This window comes from Chiloscyllium punctatum, chromosome 40, assembly GCF_047496795.1.
Source record: "Chiloscyllium punctatum isolate Juve2018m chromosome 40, sChiPun1.3, whole genome shotgun sequence".
NCBI classification, from domain to species: Eukaryota; Metazoa; Chordata; class Chondrichthyes; order Orectolobiformes; family Hemiscylliidae; genus Chiloscyllium; species Chiloscyllium punctatum.
The window spans coordinates 41,995,234-42,019,124 of NC_092778.1; the positions used below are offsets into that span (position 1 = coordinate 41,995,234).

The window sequence follows — 23,891 nt, forward strand, 5'->3', positions numbered from 1 at the left end:
ACACACACACACCCTCTCAACACATAAATCTATTGGGTGAATCTGCAAATGCAGATTTATATTTGCAGATACATTCTATTTTGTTCAAAAAGCACACGATATGTAGACAGTCAGTCAATGGGGCATTTTATAAATTTCTACTTTGCAGTTGTTCTGGGTATGTTTGCTGAATGTAAGAACTTGGAGCGAGAGTAGGCCAATGACTTTTGAGCCTGCTTCACCATTCAATAAGATCATGGCTGATCTTTTTGTGGCCTCAGATCCATTTACCTTCCCTTTCACCATAACCTTTAATTCCTTTACTATTCAAAATAATTATCTGTCTTAGCTTTAAAAACATTTACTGAGGAAGCCTCAATCGTTTCACTGGGCAGGGAATTCCACAGATTCACAACCCTCTGTGTGAAGAAGTTCCCTCTCAATTCAGTCCGAAGGAATTTGGTTTGGTTCCTACTTAGGAAGTAAAACCAGTCTGACACAGACAAATTGACATGCAACATTGCCTCACATCTAAAATACATTCTCTGACTGGAGTGTCACTTTCATTCTGATAAAACCTGAAGTTATCTTGGAGCAGCGATTTGAAAGATAGTCTAGGATTTACATGTTAATCGATAGAAACCTGCACCTCTATTTTAACTGATTAAAGACTTAAGAGCCATCTACGTTTGTTAGATACATTCGTATAAGTTGTATAACCCTTTGATCCTTTATTTACAAATTCTGTGTCCAATGAATTCTCTCATTAGCTGCTTGAGGAAGGAGCGGAGCCCCCGAAAGCCTGCGGTTTCAAATAAACCTGTTGGACTATAACCCGGTGTCGTGTGATTTTCAATAAAGATGTAATACAGCAGGAAAGAAGAACTCATGTTAAGTGTATGAGAAAAGCCAGGTGTTTGTAAGCAGCCAGAACTCTACCCCCTCCCCATGATATGAGCGGTATGGTCACAGCCTCTCAGCCGTTTAAATGATCTCTCCTCACCTGTCCTTTTAAGGACTGCTTCCTGCTTCATTGTCCCCAAAAGGATATTTCTTTGAAATGTTGTCTTCCTGCCTCTTTCCTTTGAGGATCAGTCCTCGGTTCTGGTGCCATCTTGTGGAGGGCCGCGGCTTGTTGCTGAGCAACGGTTGCGATGACCCGCGCTTGCGCCAAGCAAGGCGGGAACGGGCGGTATTCTGAACCAGAGCAAACGGCCTAGTTCTGGGCGATGTTACCGGCTCCTCAGGCAAGAAGGTACTTTCGTTATGCGCTGTAGTTTTGCAGAATGCATGAGGTCAAGCCCGCTGTTGTACTTTTATGGTGCGTTTGGTCCTCAGGATGCTTCAAAGCGTTTCGCAAACAGAAATATTTTTGAAAAAAAGTATTATAATTTAAGGAACGCGATAACTAATTTGAACGCAGCAGCACAGCACAAAAGCAATTTGTTATTGACCAGGCAACATGTTGAGTAACGGTGTTTTGAGGAAAATTATTGTCGAGGACAATATGCAGAACTGAAACAAACATATAGAACGCTGGAGAAACTCAACAGGTGCCAACATCTGTGGAGCGATATATTTGGATCCCGGCATGACTCACCTCTTGGGGTGGGGAGGAGAATGTAAGAAAAGTAGAGACCAAATATAAGGTGGTCCGATTCTGAAATTATGGACCCCCTAAATTAGACAATTGACCGTATGTAAGTAATTTTGAGTTTATTCAGCAGCAGTTTAGATATTTTAGCTAAATATACACAAGGTGATGGTGGATTGTTTTTTGGATTGGGGTCTTGTTACCAGCGGTGTTCCACAGGGATCTGTGCAGGGTCCACTTTTGTTCGTCATTTTTATATAAGTGAGATTAAGGAATTTGCAGAAAGCGATCATAATCAGTTGGGCCAATGGGCTGAAGAGTCGCAGATGGAGTTTAATTTCGATAAATGTGATGTATTGCCTTTTGGTAAGGCAATCAAGGGCAGGACTTATAAAAGTAGGGCCTTGGGTAGTGTTGTAGAACAGAAACCTAAGGGTTCAAGTACATAATTCTTTGAAGTTTGCATCACATACAGACCGGGTGGATAAGAATGCATTTAAGATGCATGCCTTTATTGCTCAGACCTTTTGAGTGTAGGAAGTTAGGCTGTTATTTTGAAGTTGTACAGGATGTTGGTGAGGCTTCATCTGGAGTATGTATCCAGTTCTGGTCTCTCTGTTTTAGGAAGGGTCTTATTAAGCTGAAGAGGGTTCAGAAGAGATTTGCCAGAATGTTAACAGGAATGGATGGTTTGTGTTATAAGGAGAGGCGAAATAAGATGAGACCTTTTTCACTGGAGCATAAGAGATTGAGGGGTGACATTAGAAAGTTATAAAATCATGAGGGGTATAGATAAAGTGAATGGCTTTACCCGAGGATGGGGGAATTCAAGACTAGGGGGCATATTTTTAAAGTGAGAGGAGAAAGATTTGAAAAAGACGAGAAGTAATTTTTTTTTAAGAGTGTGGTTCATGTGTAGCATGAACTTCCAGATGAATTGGTGGATGTGGATATAGGTAGAATGTTGAAAACACAATTGTATAAGTAAATGAATAAGAAATGTTTGGAGTGATGTGGGCCAAGCGCAGGCAGGTTGGACTAGTTTAATTTGGGATTATGATTGGCATGGACTAGTCAGACTAGAGGGTCGGTTTACGTGCTATGTGTCTCTGTCAAGGAAAAAACTACAATCTGTGACAGTTAAGACTGTTCACTCATACTAGAAGGCAATCAGGCCTAAGAGACTGTTGATCTTAGTGGTATCCTATTCTCTGACTAAAGTGTCAAGTAACTCTTTCCTTGGTTTTCCTCATCATTCCTGGTCCATCTCCCATTTAAAGAAGGCAGCTGCCTGACTAGCGCTGCCACCTGATGAGGTATGTTCCTGTTTCCAAGCACTTGCTGTTATACTTTATTTCGAGACACTGGCAAGTTACCGGATATCAATTACCTCCCTCTTTTACCATCTCCCTGCTTAAGGTCATTCTAAAACTTGCTTCAATAAGTGGTTGAAGAGAGCACCGGAAAATGCCTTGACATCAATTCAGGAATGTAGTGACCTCCGTACAAGGCATACAGTTTTTTATGATTTTTATCTCTGTCTTGTCGTGGTCCCTGTCTATTTATCAATACTATATCATCTATTTTCATAAGAATTTTACACAGTGCTTAAATAGTTTGCTATGGGCCCTAATTTATTTCATGACTAGCCCTCCCACAGAGCAATACTGCCTCAATACTGATCCTCTGAAGGTGCAGCACTCCCTCAGTACTGACCTTCCACTGGCGTGGTGCTCTCTTAATACTGACTCCGTCACAGTGCAGTGCTCCATTAGGTTAAAGAATGAGAGGTGATGTCATTGAAGTGTACACGATTGTGACGGAGCATAACGGTGGGTATTGAGTTTTTTTTACCCAAGCTGGAAGCATAGCTTCAGGATATAGGGTCAGTCACTTAGTTCTAAAATATTGAGAAATTTCTTCACTTTGTGTCTTTTTAGAATATATTGTGTATTGAAACATATTTTTGACTCTTAAGGAATTGTGAATGTGGGGAGTAGAAAAGAAACTGCAGTTGAAGTAGAAATCAGTTCATGATCTTACCAATTAATTTAGTTTTCTTATTTCTTCTGTTCTCAGATATGAACACAGTCCCCTGATTATTTTATATTGAACATTGTGTTATCCCAAGGCTTGAATAAAAATACATTACATCAATATGTTAATGTTTAAATTATTTTGTGATTGGCTAACGGTTGGATGTTTTACAGGCTTTCCTCACTATTGGTTGAAGCCATTAAGGAGTGTACAGAGGAGGAGAGAAAGCTTGAAGATGAGCTAAAGAGTTTTCGCAAACTTCTGAAACCCTGGTATAACTGTCCCAATTTGTTTCTATTACACAGAATGTCTTAACGTCCCATTGTCCTTATCTTGCTAATTATAGAACTTGTTTCAGACAGTTACACACCTGCGCACACCGTGAATACATTGCTACTGGTCTTTTCAACACATATCCCTAAGTGAAAGTATTTTTATGTTCCACACATCACAGTTCAAAAGAGTGCTATTGTTCCACATGTAACTTTGGCACTGAACGTGATGTAGACATAGAGTGGAAAGCATTGCTTTACTCTGATCCCTTTTTGTACTAAATTTAGTGTACAGAGAAATTTTAGACCAATCCCTGTTTAAGTCTAGCTTTTGTGCAGGCAGTAGTTAGACCTCAGTTTGAATCAAATTTCAATGCCATCTTGTTTCAGGAATGTGTACAGTTATTAATCTTTAAGTAGAATATTAGTACCCAAAATAGATCAATCCTTTAATTAAAGGCAAATTCCTTTCTAGCATCTCATGTTTATTATTAAAACTTTTTTGATGTCTATTCTCAGGAATCCCAACACTAGAGAGAAACCAGCAAAGAATGGAGCCACTACCAGCAGGACAGGTTTGCCTGACTGAATTTTCCAAAGGAGCAGAGAATTCATATTTTAGAAACTTGAAAATTCCATCTCAAGAGGTTGACTTCTGCTTCATGTACCACCTTTTTCTGCTTTGTCAATACCTCCCCATAGTTAGTTGCTTCTTAATAGAATTTTCTTTTACTTCAATTTTTAGAAATTTAAAGAATTCTTATAGTTCATGAATTCTACCTCTTTGTTGTCCTTCCTTAAACCCTTCAGAAGCACTAAGTCTTTTGGTAAATATTGTGGATAAACTAAACACTATACTGTACTTGTGTTGTAAACAGTGTATCAGTTTTCTGTATAATCTCCTTAAACTTGGATCTGTGCATCTGATGTACAATATGTTTTATTTTGTACAGAGCTACACAATAACAGGCCATTCAGGTCTTTGAGCTTATTCCATTTCAACACATGAACAAGGTCTTTGGCCCAAGCAGTCCATATTGATGGTTATTCATAAGCAATATTCTAATCACATACATCTGCGCACTGTCCCTACATTCCTTCATCTTTTTCTCAGCCACCTATCGAACCAAGTCTAATTTGGTTACAAACTCTGGTAATGCAGTCTGTTATGTGAGAGTTTTGTTTCTGGAGGATTATTTGCATGTGTCCAGTCTGTTTACTCATCTCAGATGATTCCTATTTTTCTTGCTTCTCTCTAGCAGCATGATTTTGTTTGCATTGTGATGTCATGAATTAGTTTGCCTAAAGCTCACTGTCCCTTTCTCAGTCACTTATTAAAATGTGACTTTCGAGGTGATGTTTTTTATGAGATAGCCTCTGCAAAATTAACAATAATATCCTCATGATAAAGAAGTTCTCAAATATTTTTCGTTTTCAAAAAAAGCTTTTTGTTTTGGAGGTAAGCCTGTACCATGGGGATTTCCAATATGTGATTCAGATACCTCATCCCTGGTTTCATTGGATCCTTTCCTCTAGAGATTCTTCCAACAATATGGGTTTAATTCCTGCACTGGCTGAGGCCATGAAGTACTCTCCTTCTCACCCTTGCCCCACGTTTGAGATATGGTGACCCTTGTGTTAAATCACTACCAGTTGTTTCTCTCTAAGGAGAGAACAGCCATATTATTCAGGAAGTCCATGGTGCCCTATTCTGGAACAAGAATTGCATAATTTTTAACCCCCACGATCTTTCAGAAGTTGTAAGGACTGCTTATCTCATGGTTTTTTACACAGCCCAGCAACATTCAGCTGCTCTTATAGAGCTGGAATTTGCTTTTTTTTTAACCTTTATTGTCATCCTCCTTTTACCCTGTTCCACTAACACATGCATGTCTTGTACTAAATAAAAATGGAAAAGGCCACAGATGCTGTAAATCAGAAACAAAAACAGAAATTGCTGGAAAAGCTCAACAGGTCTGGCAGCATCTGTGGAAAGAACACAGATGCTGCCAGACTTGCTGAGCTTTTCCACAATTGCTGTCTTTGTTTGTGACATGCACATCTTGAGTAATCACTGCGGGCAATTTACTTTCTGAAATGTATCATAAATTCTTGATTCTGTTGCACAAAATACATGAAACGAGTTTTCCCCATCAGCAGTGGCCCATTTTAAAAAAAATTTCCCCAGATCTCACCCCAGTGAACCAAGTTAATGATGTGCTTACCACTGTGGACTCATGGCTGGAGGGTCCTGAGGGCCACTATGGGGTGATAAGCAGAGTATTAAGGATCATTATGGGTGATGGGTAGAAGATCATGAGAATCACTGGTCTATTGAATGATATAGTGGATTAACAAGCCTGAGTTTAAAATTGCAGAATGGGAGCTGAATCCTCATCTCAACTCACTTTATGTTTTTCTGTTCTAGAGCATGCTTCTAGTTATGAGGAATTGCAGGAGTTGGCATTGTTGAATAGAACTCTGGCCAAAGCTCTACGAATTCGACAAACCCATCAAAGCGTGTTTGAAATAAAGCAGATCCAACCACATACCTCTGACAACAGCACAGTGCCAACTAATGCAGGATATGGCATTGTCAAACATCCACAGGCAGCCAGCTACAGAGATAAACCTTTAGAGGATGTTTTGTCAAGGACACTGTGGTCAGGTAGCAAGACAAAGCTAGCTGGTGCCAGTATGAACAATACTTGTGGTAAAGTGACAGCATCAGTATGTAAGGAGAGGTACTTATCAAGCCATTTAGCAGATGGAGTTGCTGGGAAGAAGGTTGCAACACATGCTGTCTCTTCCAGGAAACCAGAATCTTGTACATTGAAGCTGCCATATAAAACCAAGCAGGATGTGAAGAGAAAGTCTACGTCATCGACTGTGGGGAAATTAGTTCGAGGCTCCTTGCATACCCCAGGCCTGGTTAAAACTGCTGCTATACAACAAACAAAACGATCTGCCTCAGTTGACAGGGCAGGAAACAGAGTTCAACAAAGTAGGCTCTGGTCCTTGAAAACCATTCCAAGAACAATTGCATCTCATAATAGTTTGAACCTGGAAGATACAGACATTATTCAAAGAACAGTTACACCACGCAGCATGCAGATTTCTGCATTTGCAGACACTGCTCCCAAAATGACATCCCCTGTCATTAGCCAGCAGAGGGCCAATTGTATGAAAGAAACTGTACATTTGAGTGTTTCTGAACAGAACATGCTCCAAAATGAAAGCTCTTCCATGGAGAAACTCAAATTATTCACCCTTCAAGGAAGTGGGTAAGAGGATCATAAATTTACCTTAATTTATGCTTTTTTCTAAACAAGCATTTGTCTTTTGTCTTTTTTTTTCCTGATATGCTGTACCTTACATCTGTCTTCAAATTTAATGCAGTTGCATTGAAGATCTGAGTAAGGTAAAGACTTTGTCTGAAAAGATAGAATACCTGAACTGAAGACAGGAATATAGGGTGATATATTGGAGCTGAGTTGTATGCGCTGACTGTGTGAAATTCTTTTGAATTTCCTCCACAAGACGTCAGCAAGCCAAACTCCCGATTCTTTGTTTTAACTTTTATTTTGATTCTTGGATTCTTGTTCTGATGGCAGTAATGTGTGACAAAGTTCTAAATGAAGGCTAGCTGTTCATTAGATAATCGACCAGGATTGGATCCAATGTGCTCTCAATGAGATCCCTATCTTCCTCTCTAGCTTTGAGTTGTTATGAGGTATTGTTACATTCTAGATGAGCCAATGTTCACCAGAAATCAGGTTTTGCAGTTTCTGATCTTTCTGGCTCAGTAACACTCAGCAGGTGGAGTTGCTCAATCAACTGTGAGGGGGTGCTCAATGCCCAGGAGTAAGATGATGTATAATTAATCCTAGAGGAGTAAAAATTTAAATTTTTTAAAAGTTTTGTGAGAATCATTATTTTTCCAAAACTTTGATTTTTCAAGGTAATTCCACTGTTAATGTTCCTGTCAACATCTTCTCGTGATATAGAACCAGCTACTTTTATTATCTTGAGATGTTTCACAGGGAAAAGGAATGAATGTGAGGCTTTCTCCGAGATTATGGAACGTTTTACAAACAATTGAGTTTTATTAAGGTTACAGAAAGGAGTGGAAAGACTTGAGGATATTGGGAGAGTAGGATTGGGATTGCTTAGCATGGTGCCAAAGGGAAGAGTGAAGAGGTGATGAAAAATGCAAGCATTTAAGAACTGAAACATGTGAGAAGACATTTATGGAGGGAGTAGCTGAGCAAGGTCAGGGCAAGGTTATGGAGGGACAAGTTTAAAATTCAGTGTGTTTGATAATAGTGGATGCGTGTAAGTCAGTGAGGAAAAGAAAACGGGGAAATTGGATTTAATTTAAACTCTATTGTGGATATCTGAGTTCTGATTGATTGTAGCTTGAATAATTCACAGTTTTCCATTGTTGACAAAATTGAGATGTTGATGGACTTTATGTACTATAAGTCACCCTTAATCCTTCATAGGTCAACACTGAAACTTCCTTCAGAGTGGAGAAAGCAGCGATGTAGAAATGCACGGTAAGCAGAATCTTGGAACAAAGTTGTAGAAGCTGAATATATGTTTCCCTCATAACCTGAAATACACATCCTGTTGCCTTGATTTCAAATATTTTCACTGTTTTAAGATGTGTTTTAACATATTTGTCCTGCCTCACCATTGACTTTTTCAGTAATAAGTGGGACAGAAAGAAGAAGGGTACTGTACATAGAATACTTCTTGACCTCCCCAGTATTTCCTGGCTGAGCACATAAGGGTGGTGATCAGCAGGATTCCCCTGCACACCTACACATACCAACTACTATCACTATCACCACTACCACCCCATGCATTTTTCTTTTTCGCTTTAATGCCAAAATCTGAAATTGCCCCAATCTTCTCTCTCATACTGTAGAAGGAGTTACTCATAGGAATATCCTAACCACAGTAATAATTTTGTGTGGTCAAAAAAGCTGAGCAAAGGCAAACACCTATTATTCATTCTGTTTTTGTCTTCTAGCTTATGGGGACAGGTGTCTGCCAGTAAAACTGATGAAATCCAGAAAGCAAGCTTCATGCAAAACATTCAGTCAGCAGTATCCTTTCATGTTGAAGATCGTGGAATGTGGGTAGATACAATTAACAAGCACAAAGTTAAATCGTTCAAAATGTTTCTATTTTTGTTTTCTGAATTTGAATATCTGAATTAATGGTCAATAGAAAGAGTTAACACAGGAAGGAATTACTGATTACTTTGAAAGCTGGATTATCATCATAGATTTCAGCTTCAGAAATGTTGATTCCACCATATATTCTGTTTCAGGTAGCCCACTTGTGAAGAATTGAAATTGAATCTAATCTTTATATACTTAAATTTTAATTTACAAAAGTTCACATTACAAAGATATAATTCCAACTCAATAATTTAGTTTTAGTCTGTTCATATATACTTGTGAGACAAATACCTGTAACAGAAGCAAAAAGTGTAAAGGAAACTTATCGACTAAAAATAACATTCCTGGGATTTTGATGCACTTAAGCCTCTCCCTACATGTAACCTGCTTCCTTTTATAGGATTTCAAGTCCATTTCCAGTTCATGCCCACTGCCTGAATACATTCTGTCAAAAGCCAGTGTAATGAAGAGGAAAACTTACAATAAAATCTTACAAAACTTTGCTTAACCTCAACGAAGTTCCATTCACAGCTCCCACCTGTAAGTTGTGCACAGATTGAAGAACAATTGGACAACATCTATGAACTTTACAAATGTATTGACCAATATGTACGTACAGATTTCCTACTCAATTCTTCAGGTATGTCCTTTATAATTTATTTGTAATTTATTAAACGTGACCATAGGAAGAGATCAGATGTGAAGCACAATTTGTACAGAAGGACAATTTCTCTGAGAGAAGAACTTTGTCTTTCCAAAAGACAGAATAGGAATAACACTCCTAGACTTTATTGCAAGTGACAGAATGGAGTCATACTCCAAAGAAAACCTCCGCTGCATGGTAATTGGTGAGCATGCTATTCATCTCCAGGATGTTCCTTGTACAATTTGACCAGCTGGTGTAAGTTTGAAATTAAGAGAAAGTTAGCATAATTTCTAGATTCCATTGACTATATCAGTTACTGTAGCATTTTTCTTGTATTGAAGAACTAAGGATCAGGACATAAGCAAAGATGAAAGTAGTGAAGAAATATCAAAAAGCAACTAGTAGGTAAGGTCAAGACAGGGACAGAAGGGCTACATCAGTGTGGCAGTTCCTGTGTAGAGAGAGTTGGGTAGGAGACCTTCCAGTGGATACTGTTCTGAACACTGAGAATAAAGGAAGGAAGAGGATAAATAGCACAGTTAATGAAAAATATTAATTGTCTTAATTTAAAATAGCCAGACAATAATTAATGCAATAGAGGGAGAGATTTGAACTAGAAACAAGTAAATCAATATATTTGTCAAATGCCAAACTTGACATTTCCGAGAGGGAGAGAGAGAGAAAAATAAATGTGTATAGATGCGCCTAATTGGAGAAGGAGAGAAATTCAAACTGCACATTTAGTTTTTAGCAATTCTTAAGTTTGGTCCTTAAATGTAATGTCCACTTTATATCCTTAATCTTGGATCAAACTGTTTTATTGAATCAGTTACTACACACCTGAAGCAGGTTGGACCTGAACCTGGTCTTCTTTGCCCAGAGATAGGGACACTACCACTGTGCTACTAGAGCCTCTTTGATTTGCTTTATGGTGATGATTCATACGTTTGTATACACCTATCAAAAAAATTCATAAGTTTGTTTTGGAAGTCAAATTTTCTATTTGATAAGACATGCTTCCTATTTTAATGTGATTTATATAGTTAGATTTAATTTCACTTTGGTTTTGAAAGATCAACTTCTGAATATTTTCAGAAGTATTGTTTTAGACAAAGGAATTCTTTGAAACGTTTGAAGAAATTAGAAGTTTTAGATATTTTAAGTCTTCGGCAAAGTCACTAAATGAAATTGAAAACTCAACAATCAAGAATCTGTTCATCAAATTGACAGATTCTTGAACTATTCAAGAAGTTGTGCTTAACTTGCTCAAATCAATCCATTACCAACATTTTTATATTGTGTTCCTAGTGTGTGTAAATATTTTACTTCAAATGTTTTTCATATTCTAAATGCCACTTATTCATTATTGAAGTTGAATAAAACCTATTTAACTGTTAATATTTGAATTAAACATTGTTTGTTTTGGGAAACAGACACATCATTAGCTAGTTAACCAAAACAATTGTTTACATTTGCATTCCTGATGAGGCATTGAGCTATTCATCTGTTCTTGTTAATGAAAAATTGTGCTTCAGAAACAGCGCTTAAAGTGTTGGCAATATAATTGTGTTACAGCCAACACACGTTTTAAAAATTCCTCAAAAGATCTGCATTCTCATTCGGTATTAGGATTCCTGATAGTGTGTATAGAAGATGATAATTGTACTCCCATTTGTCAAAGGTCCCCTCAGTTATCAGCATGAACATGAGAGCCTTCAGATACTGGGGAGATGCCAAGATACTGTATCAAGCCTCATTCAGCAGATTGAGCAGTTTGTGGATGGTGAGTAATTGATCTTTTCACCCAAACAATAATTGATGCTGTGAATTATATCTTGATTTTGATACTTTGTTTGCTTCCGGTTACCTCAGGCTGGCTATACCACATACACTAAAGGTCTGGAGCAAATAAAATCCTAGAATGGGTACAGCACAAAAGGAGGTCACTTGACTTGCCATATTTGTGTCAGCTGTCTTTGACAGCAACTCAGCTAGACCTACTCAACCACCATTTCCACACCCCGTTAATATTTTTTCTAATCTGGTAATTATTTCATTTTCTATTGAATGTGTTGATCAGGTTTGTCTAGGAAAAACATTTCAGGCAGTGTATTTGAAATCCTAACCATGTATGATGAATAAAATGTTTTCCCTTGTCTGTCTATGGTTCTTGTACCAATCACCTTAAATCTTTGTCCTCTGGATCTTGACCCTACTGACAATGGATACTATTTATCATATCTATTTTGTCCTGATACCTCTTGATTTTGAAGACCCATATCAAACCTCCTCTTAGCTTCTCTAAGGCGAACTCTAGCCGCAGCTTCTCTATCCTGTTTACATATCTGAAGTCTTTATGTCTAGTACTCTTGTAATATCTTCTTAAAGTTCTGTGCCCTGATTTAGAGTCAATACTCCTGTTGAATGCACCAGTGATTTATAAAGGTTCACCATACCTATGCCTTTTATTATTCTTTCTATTTAAAATCCCAGGAACCTGTATAACTTATTACTTCCTCATCCTGCCCTGCCTCAACAATTTGAACCCATGTATTCCCATATCCTTCTTCTCCTGGATTCTCTTTGGAATGCTCTTTGACATTTCCTGGCATGGGAGTATCACTTGTAAGACAGATATTTGTTCTCCTTGAGCAGGTGGTAGCTTTCTTGAACTGCCCTTGTCCATGCGCTATAGATGCTCCAATAGTGCAATTAAGGAGATGGTTCCAGGTTTCTGACAAAGGAGCAGAGAAGGAATAGTATTTTGTTCAAAGTCAGGCCGTTATGTGGTTTGTAAGGAATTCTGGATGTGGTGACATTGTTTTTGTCCTCCTTGGTTGTAGAGATCACTGGTTTGTGAAGACACTGTAGAAGGATAATGGTATCCTTCATATTGTCTCTCTATCATTCTTGCTGCCAAATGGAGCACTTCAGATTCCTCTGTATTATATTTTATGTACCACATATCTGTTGATTCTATAGTCTGGCTGTCTTATTTACTACAATCACTAACTCACTTCAGAGTTTATAGTGTCTCCCAAGTTTGTGTCATCTGCATATTTTGAAATTGGGCCCTGCACAACCAAGTCAAGGTCATTAATATACAAATAGTTCTTCAATAATGTGATGTTTATAGTCTTCTGCAACCCCACATAATAGAAACGTTGTGCTTTAGAAACTGTGCTTAAAGTGTTGGTGATACAGCCAACACACGTTATAATCGCGTTACAGCCAACACACATTATAAAAATTCGCATTTTAGAAACAGTGTCCCTAATTTGTCAATCATGTTACAGCAAATTTGCATTAACGAAATGTGTACTATTGCAGAACAACCTGTAAATCAAGAAAAAGAATGGTAGTAATACAGATCCCTAAGAAATCATGTGTATATATATCCCTCCAGTACAAAAAGCCATATAACACTACTTTGTGTCGCACAGCTAGTTTTTTTTTAATCCATGCTTTCATTGCCCGTTTTGTTTCATGGACTTTAACTTTGCTGGCACTTATCTAGCACTTTATCAAATGGCTTTGAAAGTCCACATCAACTGTATAATCCTTACCATCCCTCCCTGTTAATTAATCAAAAGTTCCGATCAAGTTACCTGATTTGTCTTTAATTAATCAACACTGGCTGATTTTTTCACCACTGAGGTTAAGCTCACTGACATGTAATTGCTAGATTTAGTTTTGCACCCTTTTACCGGCTAAGTGTGTAACAATTGGAATTCTCGAATCCTCTGGCACAATTCTTGAATCTAAGGAGGGCTAGAAGATTAAGACCAGTGCCTCCACAATTTTTCCCCTTGCTTTCTCAGTATCCTTCAAGAGTTCCATCCCATCAATGTATGAAGCAAAAATAGAGATTGCTAGAAAAGCTCAGCATATCTGACAACATCTGTGGAGAGAAACCAGAGTTCACATTTCAAGGCAAGTGACCCTTCTTCAGAACTGATGGTAGCTAGGAAAATGTCAGTTTGTATGCAGAAGATAAGGTGGGAAGAGGAGGTAAGGAGTAAATGATAGTGGAGATAGAGCCCAAAGAGAGAGAAGAACAGTTGGACAGACCAAGAAATGGATAATGACCTGGCTAGAATGGTGAATAGCTATTAATGGAGACTGTTAGTGGTTAACAATGGGTTTTGTATAATAGCAGACTCTCTCAACCAATCATTTACTCCTTACCCCTCCACCCACCCTATCTTCTACATATAAACTGACGTTTTCCCATCAGTCAATTTCAAGGAAGTCACTTGACCCGAAACCCAATTTCTGTCCACAGATGCTGACAGACCTGCTGAGTTTTTCTAGCAATCTCCACTTTTGTTTCTAATTTACAGCTATTTCAGCTGTCATATATATGGCCAGCCTTGTTTCTCCCCTTTACGAATTCCTAGCCAGCCACAAGGTTGCACAGTTTTTCCAAAGTTCGAGAAGTAAACAATCTACGAAATAAGCTATACTTTAACATCCTGAATTAACAAAAGGTACATATAACAGAAAATATTGCGGTCAAAAATCCCATAGATATCCCGGTGCAGTTAAGATCGATTCCACTGACTTCTAAGCAACATCGTTTCTCCGCACTCCACCACCTGACATTACTGATACTAATTCTTCATTTCCAAAGATTAGCTTCTGAACTTGTTTAAAAATTCTTGTCACTTATTTCTCAATGGCTGCTCTTGGGCTGTTACTTTCTTACCCTGAAGTTGCTTACCACTGAATTCCCATGACTGCACTCCAAAACGTACTCCCAGGCCCAATTCCAGTTCTTTTTGCAAGCAACAAGCCTCCCTATGCTAATACTACGCTGAGGGTTCCTCTGAGTCCCGTATTTCTCAGTTGCCAAGTACATGCTACTTGTGGCTTCCTTTAACTCCACTTTCAGCTCCACCAGATTGCTTATCAGGACTACTTCTAAACTCCAATCCCAACTATTTGGATCTAATGCCTCCCAGAGCTTCTGTAAGCCCTGACTGTTCAGAGTCTGTTACAGAAGCACACTTCCAGTATAAAGCTTCTTCTCCTGCTGCTGATCATCACCCCATATCATACCTTTTCTGCTACCACTGATCTTATTGTTGGGTTTTTATGCCAGCACCATTCTGAGGATGGCAGAACCCTCTCCAAGTTTGCAGTTGCTAAGAAGAATCAGGAATAAAAACAGAAATTGCTGGATAAGGATCTGTGGAGAAAGATCACAGTTAATATTTCAGGTCATGGTCAGAATTGAAGAAGGTTTACTTGACCTGAAACGTTATCTCTAATTTCTCTCCATAGATGTTGCCATACCAGTTTTTTCAGTTTTTATTAAGAATCAGGAATGCTGGGCTGAGCACATATGGCCTGTCCTGCTTCACACATACAATGGTACACTAGGGATATGATGAGAATTGTCATCAGCTCTTGCTCATAAAGAAAATGTAAGTTTAAATTTCTTAACCGCATTACCCTGCTGCAAGTTTAGATCAGACATAAATCTTGTTATGGACCAGGCCAGATCCCTCTAAACATTTCAAGAAGGTAGCCCAGACTCTAACTTTGCTAGTTGTTTTCAGCAGGTGTAAAATGAATATTTCAGGAGAAATGCTACTGGTCAAACCACTTAGTTTTAAACAAAATGGAATTTATTTACAAGATTACTGAAGGAAACACAAACAACAGAAAACAGAATACCGAACAACTTAACCTCTGTTGAGTTTTCAGAGACATTAACGACTCTGTTAATGATCCCAACTTAATGATGCTTTTCCAAGTACTTGCAAAAATGCCCCATAAAGATCCCTTGGCACAAAACGAATAATCAAAACAGGTTCTTACAGGATAGAAGTCAGAGAGAGAGAGTACCAGCCTGGACCTACTTATTTGGGTCCAGCAGCTCTTTTCACACTACTGCTTAAAGCCAAACCAAACCAGAGAAAAGCTGAGCTGGGAGAACTTGCCACTCCCCATTCATTATACTTGTTCTTTTTTAAAACTTGAAAGCCTTCTACTTGGGGCAGTATCTCTTAGCTATTATCAAATTGGCCCTAAAATCCTTCAAGCCCAGACTTTTCAGAGTCTGTGTTGTTTACAACCTCTCAGCCAAAGGAAAATCTAATGCTAGTTAAAGGCTTGTTAAATGAGCAGCTTTGTCACAATCTGTCAAAGCATGTGGTGCAAGGGTCTCAGTTGGCTAGATGGCTGGTTTGAAGTGCAAAGGGGTACCAATAACAAGGGTTCAATTACTGCTCCAGCTGACAATACCATGAAGGACTCTCCTCCTTAACCTTACCCCGACCTGAGGTGTGGTGACCTTCAGGTTAAGCCACCACTAGTCTTGTCTCTCTATTGAGAGAGCAGCTATATGGTCTGGTAAGACTATGGCGATTTTACCATTACCTTTGCATCAATTGAGTCATCTTTCACAATGTCAACCAGTCAGTGATTGACATTGGGCAGTTCTACCAGGAGATGCATTGCAAGTGGTCCAAACTTATTTCCAGCTGATATTAGCACAGAGTGCAATTACCTTAGCTAAACTATTCATGATCGGAAATATCATAATGATAATTCCCAACAGAGATTAAGGTCTGTAGTTCCACAGCTTATTTGAGTTAATTGAGCATTTTCCCAAGTGCTGTGGCAGGATTTTCTATGGTCTGTCTGGTTCAATCACATTTTGGAGGTTGTTAACCTACCAGAGTTAGCTAGTGTTTCCCATGTCATCATTTAACTGTCTGTGTTTTATCTGAGAATAGCTGAAATGTTTTGGGCGAAGTTTGGGAGCTGTTGGACGGTCAACTTCAAAAAATGCAAATGTTTTGGTGGCAAGTCTGCACCTCTCCTATTCTACTCCACACTGCAGGAGCTGAAGGAAATGGAGGCTCTCCGGTTTCAAGTACAAACTCTCCAAAGACAGATTCAGATTCAAAAGGTATATTTCCATTGGAACTACTGTGCATATATGCAGTATTAAAACAGGATATTTTAATGAGAGATTCAAAATTACCCCTGTTGCTTCTGTTTCCAAAGAAAGTACCCACGGAATTTTCCTTCTGATTTTCTTGCTACCTGATTATTACGACATGAAACAGTGAGCAGCTTTGGTTATGATTTTTTTGAGCCATTAAAGAAACAGTCTTGTGTTTGTGAAATGCCTTTCATGGTAACAGGAAATGTCATATGCTTTAAAGCCAACAATATACTTTTAAAATGTAGTTACTGGAAACACTTTAGTCCATTTGACAACAGCATAACGAACAGTTCACTTGTTGTGACATCATTGAAGATTAAATATAGGCGAGGATGTAGCCACATTCTGAACAAGGCCTAATAACAACAAATCAAATAACCAGAGACATTGGTTGAGGGAAGAACAGTAGCCAGGACCCTTAATCTTTTAAACTCTGTTCATATTTTTCCACGTTCTCAACAGGAGGTGAAGCCTTGCTCCAACTTCTGTCTTAAAGTTAACTTTTGAGACAATACTGCATGAATGGGTCAGCTCGAATTGTATCTTGTGGGCTCTTTGCTGAACCATGTCTTGACTCTAGTGAGAGTTCTACTCACTGAGACACATTATCATGGCATCTTTCACTGCATCACTTTCCTGCCCTCCATTTTTTGTGCTATTGAAGAATGATTGCCATGTTGTGAAATGAATTGTTTGTTTTCATAATGCAGATTAATTCAAGAGGATGTGATCACAAAACAAGAAAAATATCATCTTTGATCTTTGTTCTAATGGTTTAATTTGAGTATGGAAAACAAGTTTTACAATGGCCCCTTACATGGTTGTATCTTCATTTCTAGCAATGTTATAGTGTCAGATTAACGGAACAGAGAATAACACTCATTCTTACTCACAAGAAAGCAATGTATTTCTTTCATTGCCAAAGATATAAACAGGACATCTCTCCAAATCCAAATAACACCAGACTAGTTCAGGTATTTCTATTGTGCCTGTTTGATGGGGAAGTACATTACCGTTTTGTACTAAACCACAGAGAGGCTGCTGAGGTCTAGACCCCACCTCAGTTGAGGATACATGCTGGAGTAATTTGAATCCACTCCAGGACACTATCTAGAGAATACTGCAGAAGGCATCCAGGAACTGAATTTACTAAGTTGCGATGCTTACCATGATGAAATAATCAGCATGGGTCAGGAGTGAGGCATTCAGGAGTTTGTAGTAATGTCTACCCATTTGCATTTGAGTATATAACTGAATGTAAATTTGATTTGCAATTGGAAACTGATCTTGCTGACATTTTGTTTTCTTCAGGCTATGGCAGAAGAGCTGCTTCCCATTCTATTTTCCTCCATGCCTCTAGAGCAATCTATTTCCTACCTTTATCGAGCAGTGTACTCTGAGCTTTGTGAAGGAGGAGAGCAATTTCCTGTCTTGGTACAGGATAACATACCCGAATGACTGAAGCAACTGATGCAGCCAACCAGTATTTGCAACCATAATTCTGACAAAGATCCAGGCCGACAAGATGTTTCAAACATTTCAGAATAATTTGACCAGAAGTTTGCCTGGGGAAGCACAAAGGATTTCATACAGATTGCTCATCTCCAGCACCACCCATGACCAGCCATACTCAGCCCAATCACAATTTCCTCCTTAAGTGCCACTTGTAAGGATTTTCTGTGAAATAAGATTGGGCAACTTCAACTCACTTTCATTTCAAAGAAGGCCCAGAATTAGCACTTGATGGTCAATCTCTATGGGAAAGAACAGTGGATTATTTGGTATGAGAAATGGAAAAAATGTTATGCAGATGCAGTGTTCATAGCTGAGATATTTACACTGCATCTAGCGTGTACTGTACCTTCCTTTTAATGTTCCATTCCAGCAGTAATATTATTCATACTGATATATAGCAATATACTTTTTGTATTATGCATGTACACCATACAAAATCTGTACTTGTATTGCTAGTTGAATGAAAAAATATTCAATGATTCCAGAGTTTAGATTTGTATGGCTATTAAAAATCATCAAATGTATTCCTTGAGTATATGTATCCAAAGGAGAACTGTCACTGGCCAGCTCATTTGAACTTCTCCACCCAGAGGCATTGCTTTATTTCTCACTTTTCATCCAAGATTCTAATTATTTCTGGGAACCAACTCAAATACACTGTCAACCTCCACATCGGTGAACCTGGATGGTGTAGTAATCTAGGAATATAAGCATCAGTCTCCTTTTCTAGATTCACTTGACTGGGAAAAATGAATGACTTACAGGATGGATTTGCGGATGTAAGATATTTTTGGTGTGAAATTTGGGGACTTAACTGAATTCTAATAAAAGGATGGCAACAGGAGACTGCTGAAGTGAACAGATCATGTAAGATATAAGTTAATGCAGAGAAATGTGAAATCAGGGAGATGATGCCCTAGTGGTATTTTTGCGATACTATTAATCCAGAGACCAAGATTCAAATCCCATAATGCCAGATGGTCATACAGTCAAAGAGATGTACAGCACGGAAACAGACCCTTCAGTCCACAGAGTCCTACAGCAAACTGATCCATGTTGACCAAAATGTCCATCAATGCTAACCTCATTTCCCTGCACATGGTCCATATCCTTCTGAACCTTTCCTGTCCCAAGAATTTCTCCAAATGCCTTTTAAATGTTGTTAATGTACCCGCCTCAACCACTTCTGTTGGCAGATCATTCCATATGCATACCACCCTCTGCGTATTCTTTCCCCACTAACCTTAAACTGATGCCCTCTAGTCTTGATTCCCCAACCCTGAGAAAAAGACTGAGTGCATTCATCCTATCCACACCTCTCATGATCTTACACACCTCTGTGAGGTCCCCCCTTCAGACTCCTATGCTCTTTAAAAAAAACCTAGTTTGTCCAACCTCTCCATATAAATCAGACCTTTTAGTCCTAGCAACATCCTCATAAATTTCTTCTTCATTTTTTCCAGTTTAATAACATCCTTCTTATAGCAAGATGACCAAAACTGAACATAGTACTTCAAGTGTGGCCTCACCAACATCCTGTATAACTGCAACATTACTTCCCAACTTCTGTATTTTGTGCCGTCTGATGAAGGCCAGTGTGCCGAAAGCCGCCTTCACTGCTCTGTCTGTCTGTGACTCCACTTTCAGAGATCCATCTACCTGAACTCCAAGGTCCCTCTGTTCCACTACACTCCTTAAGGCCATACCATTCACTATACGTTGATTTAATTTTCCAAATTCAAGACCTCTCACTGATCTATATTAAACTCCATAAGCATGCCTGAAATGTCAATTCTCCTCCTCAGATGCCACCTGACCTGCTGTGCTTTTCCAGCACCAGGCTCTCGACTCTGATCTCCAGCATCTTCAATCCTCACATTCTCCCTGCTCCTAATCAAACCCTATCTTTCCAAATACATGTATATCTTATCCCTCAGATTCTTCTCAGATGTTTGGCTAACTGATCTATAGTTCCCAGGTTTTTCTTTGCAGCCCTTCTTGAATAAGGGCACAACATTTGCGACCCTCCAGTCTTCCAGGACCTCACCTGTGTTTAATGAGGATGGAAAAATATAAGCCAGGGCCCCTGCAATTTCTTCTATCACCACTTTCAGGGTTCTTGGGTATATCTGGTCCGGACCAGGAGATTTATCTACATTCAAACATTCTAATACGGGTTGTAAGTTTGCTCTCTGAGCTGTAGACTTGTTCTCAGACGTTTTGTCACAATGCTAGGTAACATCATCAGTGAGCCTCCAATGAAGCGCTGGTGTTCTGCTCCACTTGCTATTTATGTTTGTTGTGGTAGGTAATATCACTTCCAGTTCTGTTTCTGAGATGTTGGTAAATGGGGTCTAATAGGTTTGTTAATGGAGTTCCAGTTTGAATGCCATGCCTCTGGGAATTCCTGTGCGTGTCTTTGTTTAGGCTGGCCTCGGATGGATGTATTGTCCCAGTTGAACTGGTGTTCCTCTTTGTCTGTGTATATGCATACCAGCAATAATTGGTCCTGCCTTTTGGTAGCTAGTTTGTGCTCATGTATCCTGATGGCTAGTTTCCTGACCATCTGTCCAATGTAAAGTTTGTTGCAGTCCTTGCAGGGTATTTTGTATATGGAGTTCTTTCTGCTGGTTGTTGGTACGGAGTCCTTTAAATTCATCAGGAGCTGTTTCCGTGTAGGTTTGTGGGCTACCTTGATGCCATGGGACCAGAGTAGTCTGTTGTCATCTCCAAGATGTCTTTTTATGTACAGCAGGGTGGCTAGAGACGGTGAGCATGTTGTGTCTTCCTGTTTAGGTCTGTTGTGCAGCAATTGGTGGACCTGTTGTTCCTGAATACATTGTATAGGTATTTTTCCTTGGCTTCTCGCAGTTCGAGTGCTGCAGTGTGTTGTGGTTTACATAAACAATGTCCTGATGCAGGTCCATTTGTGGATGTTGGGATGGTTGCTCATGTAGTTGAGTACGTGGTCACTGTGTGCGGCTTTCCTGTAAACACTGGTCTGCAGGTGTCTACTGACTTTTCGTTCTACTGGGACATCTCGGAAGGGGAGTATGTTGTTGTTCTCTTCCTCTTTGGTGAACTTTATATCAGTTAGGATGTTGTTTATGTGTTTGTGGGTTTCTTCTAATTTGTTGCATTTTGTGATGACAAAGGTGTCATCCACATAGCGGATCTAAAGTTTGGGCTGGATTGTGGGAAGGGCTTTTCGTTCTAACCTCTGCATAACTGCTTCTGCTAAGAGTCCTGATATTGGTGATCCCATAGGTCTTCCATTGATTTGTTTGTAGATCTTGTTGAAGGTGAAGTGGGTAGTGAGGCACATGAATGCCTCAGGAAACAGGTATTACCACAATGCAACAAATACAAACCACCTCTCAATACCCCATAAGCCAGAAGAACAGCAGAACAGAATGGCTGCAGGATGCTATGATAAATGATGCCCACAACCGACTCCACAAATACACATATGTGACTGACTATGAATGGACAAGTACACTAGAATGAGCCATCAATGCTAAACAACAGCGGATCAAGACAAAGAAAAAACTAGCTCTTACGAGACAAACTGGCCAAGCACACACACAGCAAAAACACAGACAATTCAGAGACTTGGATAAAGAATCTGGCAGACTGACCACTCTCAGACATGGAAAAAGATATCCAGTACAAGGATGAACTTCAATCACAGCAGCAGTGGAATCCACGCTGAAAGACAATGGACTTATGGAAGAAATCCAGCAGGCCATCAGACAAACAGTAGCACCAGCACTAACCAGAAAGAAAGAAGGGAACACCTTCAACACACTGGAAAGGAAAGCCCTGGAAGGACTCAGAAAAAACAGAAATATCATAATCCTACCGGTAGACAAAGGGCGCATGACCGTCATCCTGAACAGAACACAATACATTGACAAAGCAACATACTACTCGCAGATACCAACGCCTACCAACAAGTGGTGATGGACCAAACCAAACAGCTAGAAAACCATGTTATAAGACCATGAGGAAACTTCACAAGACAGGTGAAATTAACAAGACAGGCCTCCAAAGAATGAAACCTGAAGGGTCCAACACACCCCATTCCTACGGATTACTAAAGGTGCATAAACAAGGGTCCCCCCAGACCCATATTCTCACTTCCTAGTACATCAACATACAGACTAGCAAAGGAACTGAAACAAAAACTGAAACACCTAGTAAAAGACTCAAGCCATTCCATCCACTCCACCCAGAAATTTCTTAACTGCAACGACACCAAAGTAGAGGACAGCGAGGTCATGGTTTCCTTTGATCTGACGGTCCTATTCACATCAATAAATATCACCCTAGTCTAAGAAACACTGGCCTCACTGCTAGATGAACCAAGGACACAAACATCTGACAGCACCAATTCCAACAGCAAGGACAGCATCCGCAAACAAGTAGACCTGTGCCTCACAACCCACTTCACCTTCAACGTCCAAACCACAAGCAAATCAACAGGATGCCTATGGGATCACCAATATCAGGATTCTTAGCAGAAGCAGTTATACAGAGGTTAGAACAAACAGCCCTTCCCACGATCCAGCCCAAGCTGTGTTGATGGCACCTTTGTTATCACGAAACGCAACAAATTAGAAGAAACCCATAAACACAAACAACATCCTTACTGGTATAAAGTTCACCAAAGAGGAGGAGAACAACAACAGACTCCCCTTCCTAGATGTCACAGTAGAAAGAAAAGCCAATGGAGAGCTGCAGACCAGAATTTACAGGAAAGCCACACAGGCTGACCAGCTACTCAACTACAGGACCAACCATCCTAACACCCACAAACAGAGCTGCATCAGGACATTGTTTACGTGAGCCACAACACACTGCAGCACCCAGGAACTGCGAGAAGCCAAGGAAAAATACCTATACAATGTATTCAGGAACAACAGGTCCACCAATTGCTGCACAACAGACCTAAACAGGAAGACACATCATGCCCAGAGATTCTAGCCACCTTACCGTACATCAAAGACATCTCGAAGATGACCAGACTACTCCAGCACCTAGGCATCATGGTAGCCCACAAACCCACCACCACACTGAAACAGATCCTGATGAATTTAAAGGATCCTGTACCAACAACCAGCAGAACAAATGTCATATTCAAAATACCCTGCAAGGACTGCAACAAACATTATATTGGATAGATGGGCCGGAAACCCACCACCAAGATACATGAGCACCAACTAGCCACCAAAAGACATGAACAACTATCACTGGTATCCATACACACTGAGGAAGAGGGACACCAGTTCACCTGGGACAATACATTCATCCTGGGATAGGCTAAACAAAGATGCGCACAAGTCTCCTCGTGGCCTGGCATTCAAACTGGAACTCCATTAACATTGGACCCCAATTACCAACTTCTCAAACAGAACTAGAAGTGATATCACCCACTACAACTGACATAAATAGCAAGCGAGGCAGAAGACCAGCACTTCATCAGAGGCTCACTGATGATATTACCTAGCATTGTGACAAAACATTTAAGAACAAATCTACCAGCTCAGCAAGCAAACTTACAACCTGATACACAAACTGAGCTACAAATCTTCTCCAAAATCACAAATGTTCTAATATGTCCGACACCTCATCTACTGTGATGTAGACTGTCCCCAAGATATCACCACTAACTGTCCTTCACAGTAAACACAGA

The 23,891-nt window shown here is 39.5% G+C and overlaps 2 protein-coding genes across 10 annotated transcripts in view; one reads left to right on the forward strand and one right to left on the reverse strand.

Moving 5' to 3' along the window:
* LOC140464494 (ankyrin repeat and fibronectin type-III domain-containing protein 1-like) overlaps nt 1-1,112 on the reverse strand; it is a 924,898-nt gene extending 923,786 nt beyond the window's left edge. For 2 of the 3 annotated variants that reach the window (XM_072559620.1, XM_072559618.1), the window contains exon 1: nt 983-1,096. The gene's annotated coding sequence lies outside the window, so the exon portion shown is untranslated. Of the gene's footprint in view, nt 1-982 lie in introns of all 3 variants that reach the window. The other variant, XM_072559619.1, reaches the window with a different exon arrangement.
* On the forward strand, nt 1,109-18,720 carry tedc2 (tubulin epsilon and delta complex 2). 7 transcript variants are annotated; one of them, XM_072559631.1, is made up of 10 exons: nt 1,109-1,234; nt 3,784-3,882; nt 4,402-4,457; nt 6,311-7,166; nt 8,388-8,441; nt 8,921-8,996; nt 9,594-9,714; nt 11,402-11,503; nt 16,467-16,642; nt 17,993-18,720. In XM_072559631.1, exons 1-10 carry the CDS (start codon nt 1,209-1,211, stop codon nt 18,137-18,139), a joined length of 1,713 nt encoding a protein of 570 aa, XP_072415732.1. In that variant the 5' UTR covers nt 1,109-1,208; the 3' UTR covers nt 18,140-18,720. The 7 variants fall into 7 exon arrangements, with proteins under 7 accessions (XP_072415732.1, XP_072415738.1, XP_072415733.1 ...); XM_072559637.1 differs by having other exon boundaries at nt 1,153-1,300; nt 16,574-16,642; XM_072559632.1 differs by having other exon boundaries at nt 1,153-1,300; nt 9,606-9,714.
* The last annotated feature ends 5,171 nt before the right edge of the window (nt 18,721-23,891 follow it).

What these genes read in the sequence shown, in the direction of transcription:
- tedc2 (XM_072559630.1), top strand. Translation starts at nt 1,266, where the DNA reads ATGCATGAGGTCAAGCCCGCTGTTGTACTTTTATG. An exon ending in CGCAAACTTCTGAAACCCTG is followed by an intron (nt 3,883 to 4,401) that starts GTATAACTGTCC and finishes GTCTATTCTCAG; the next exon opens with GAATCCCAACACTAGAGAGA. An exon ending in TTCACCCTTCAAGGAAGTGG is followed by an intron (nt 7,167 to 8,387) that starts GTAAGAGGATCA and finishes AATCCTTCATAG; the next exon opens with GTCAACACTGAAACTTCCTT.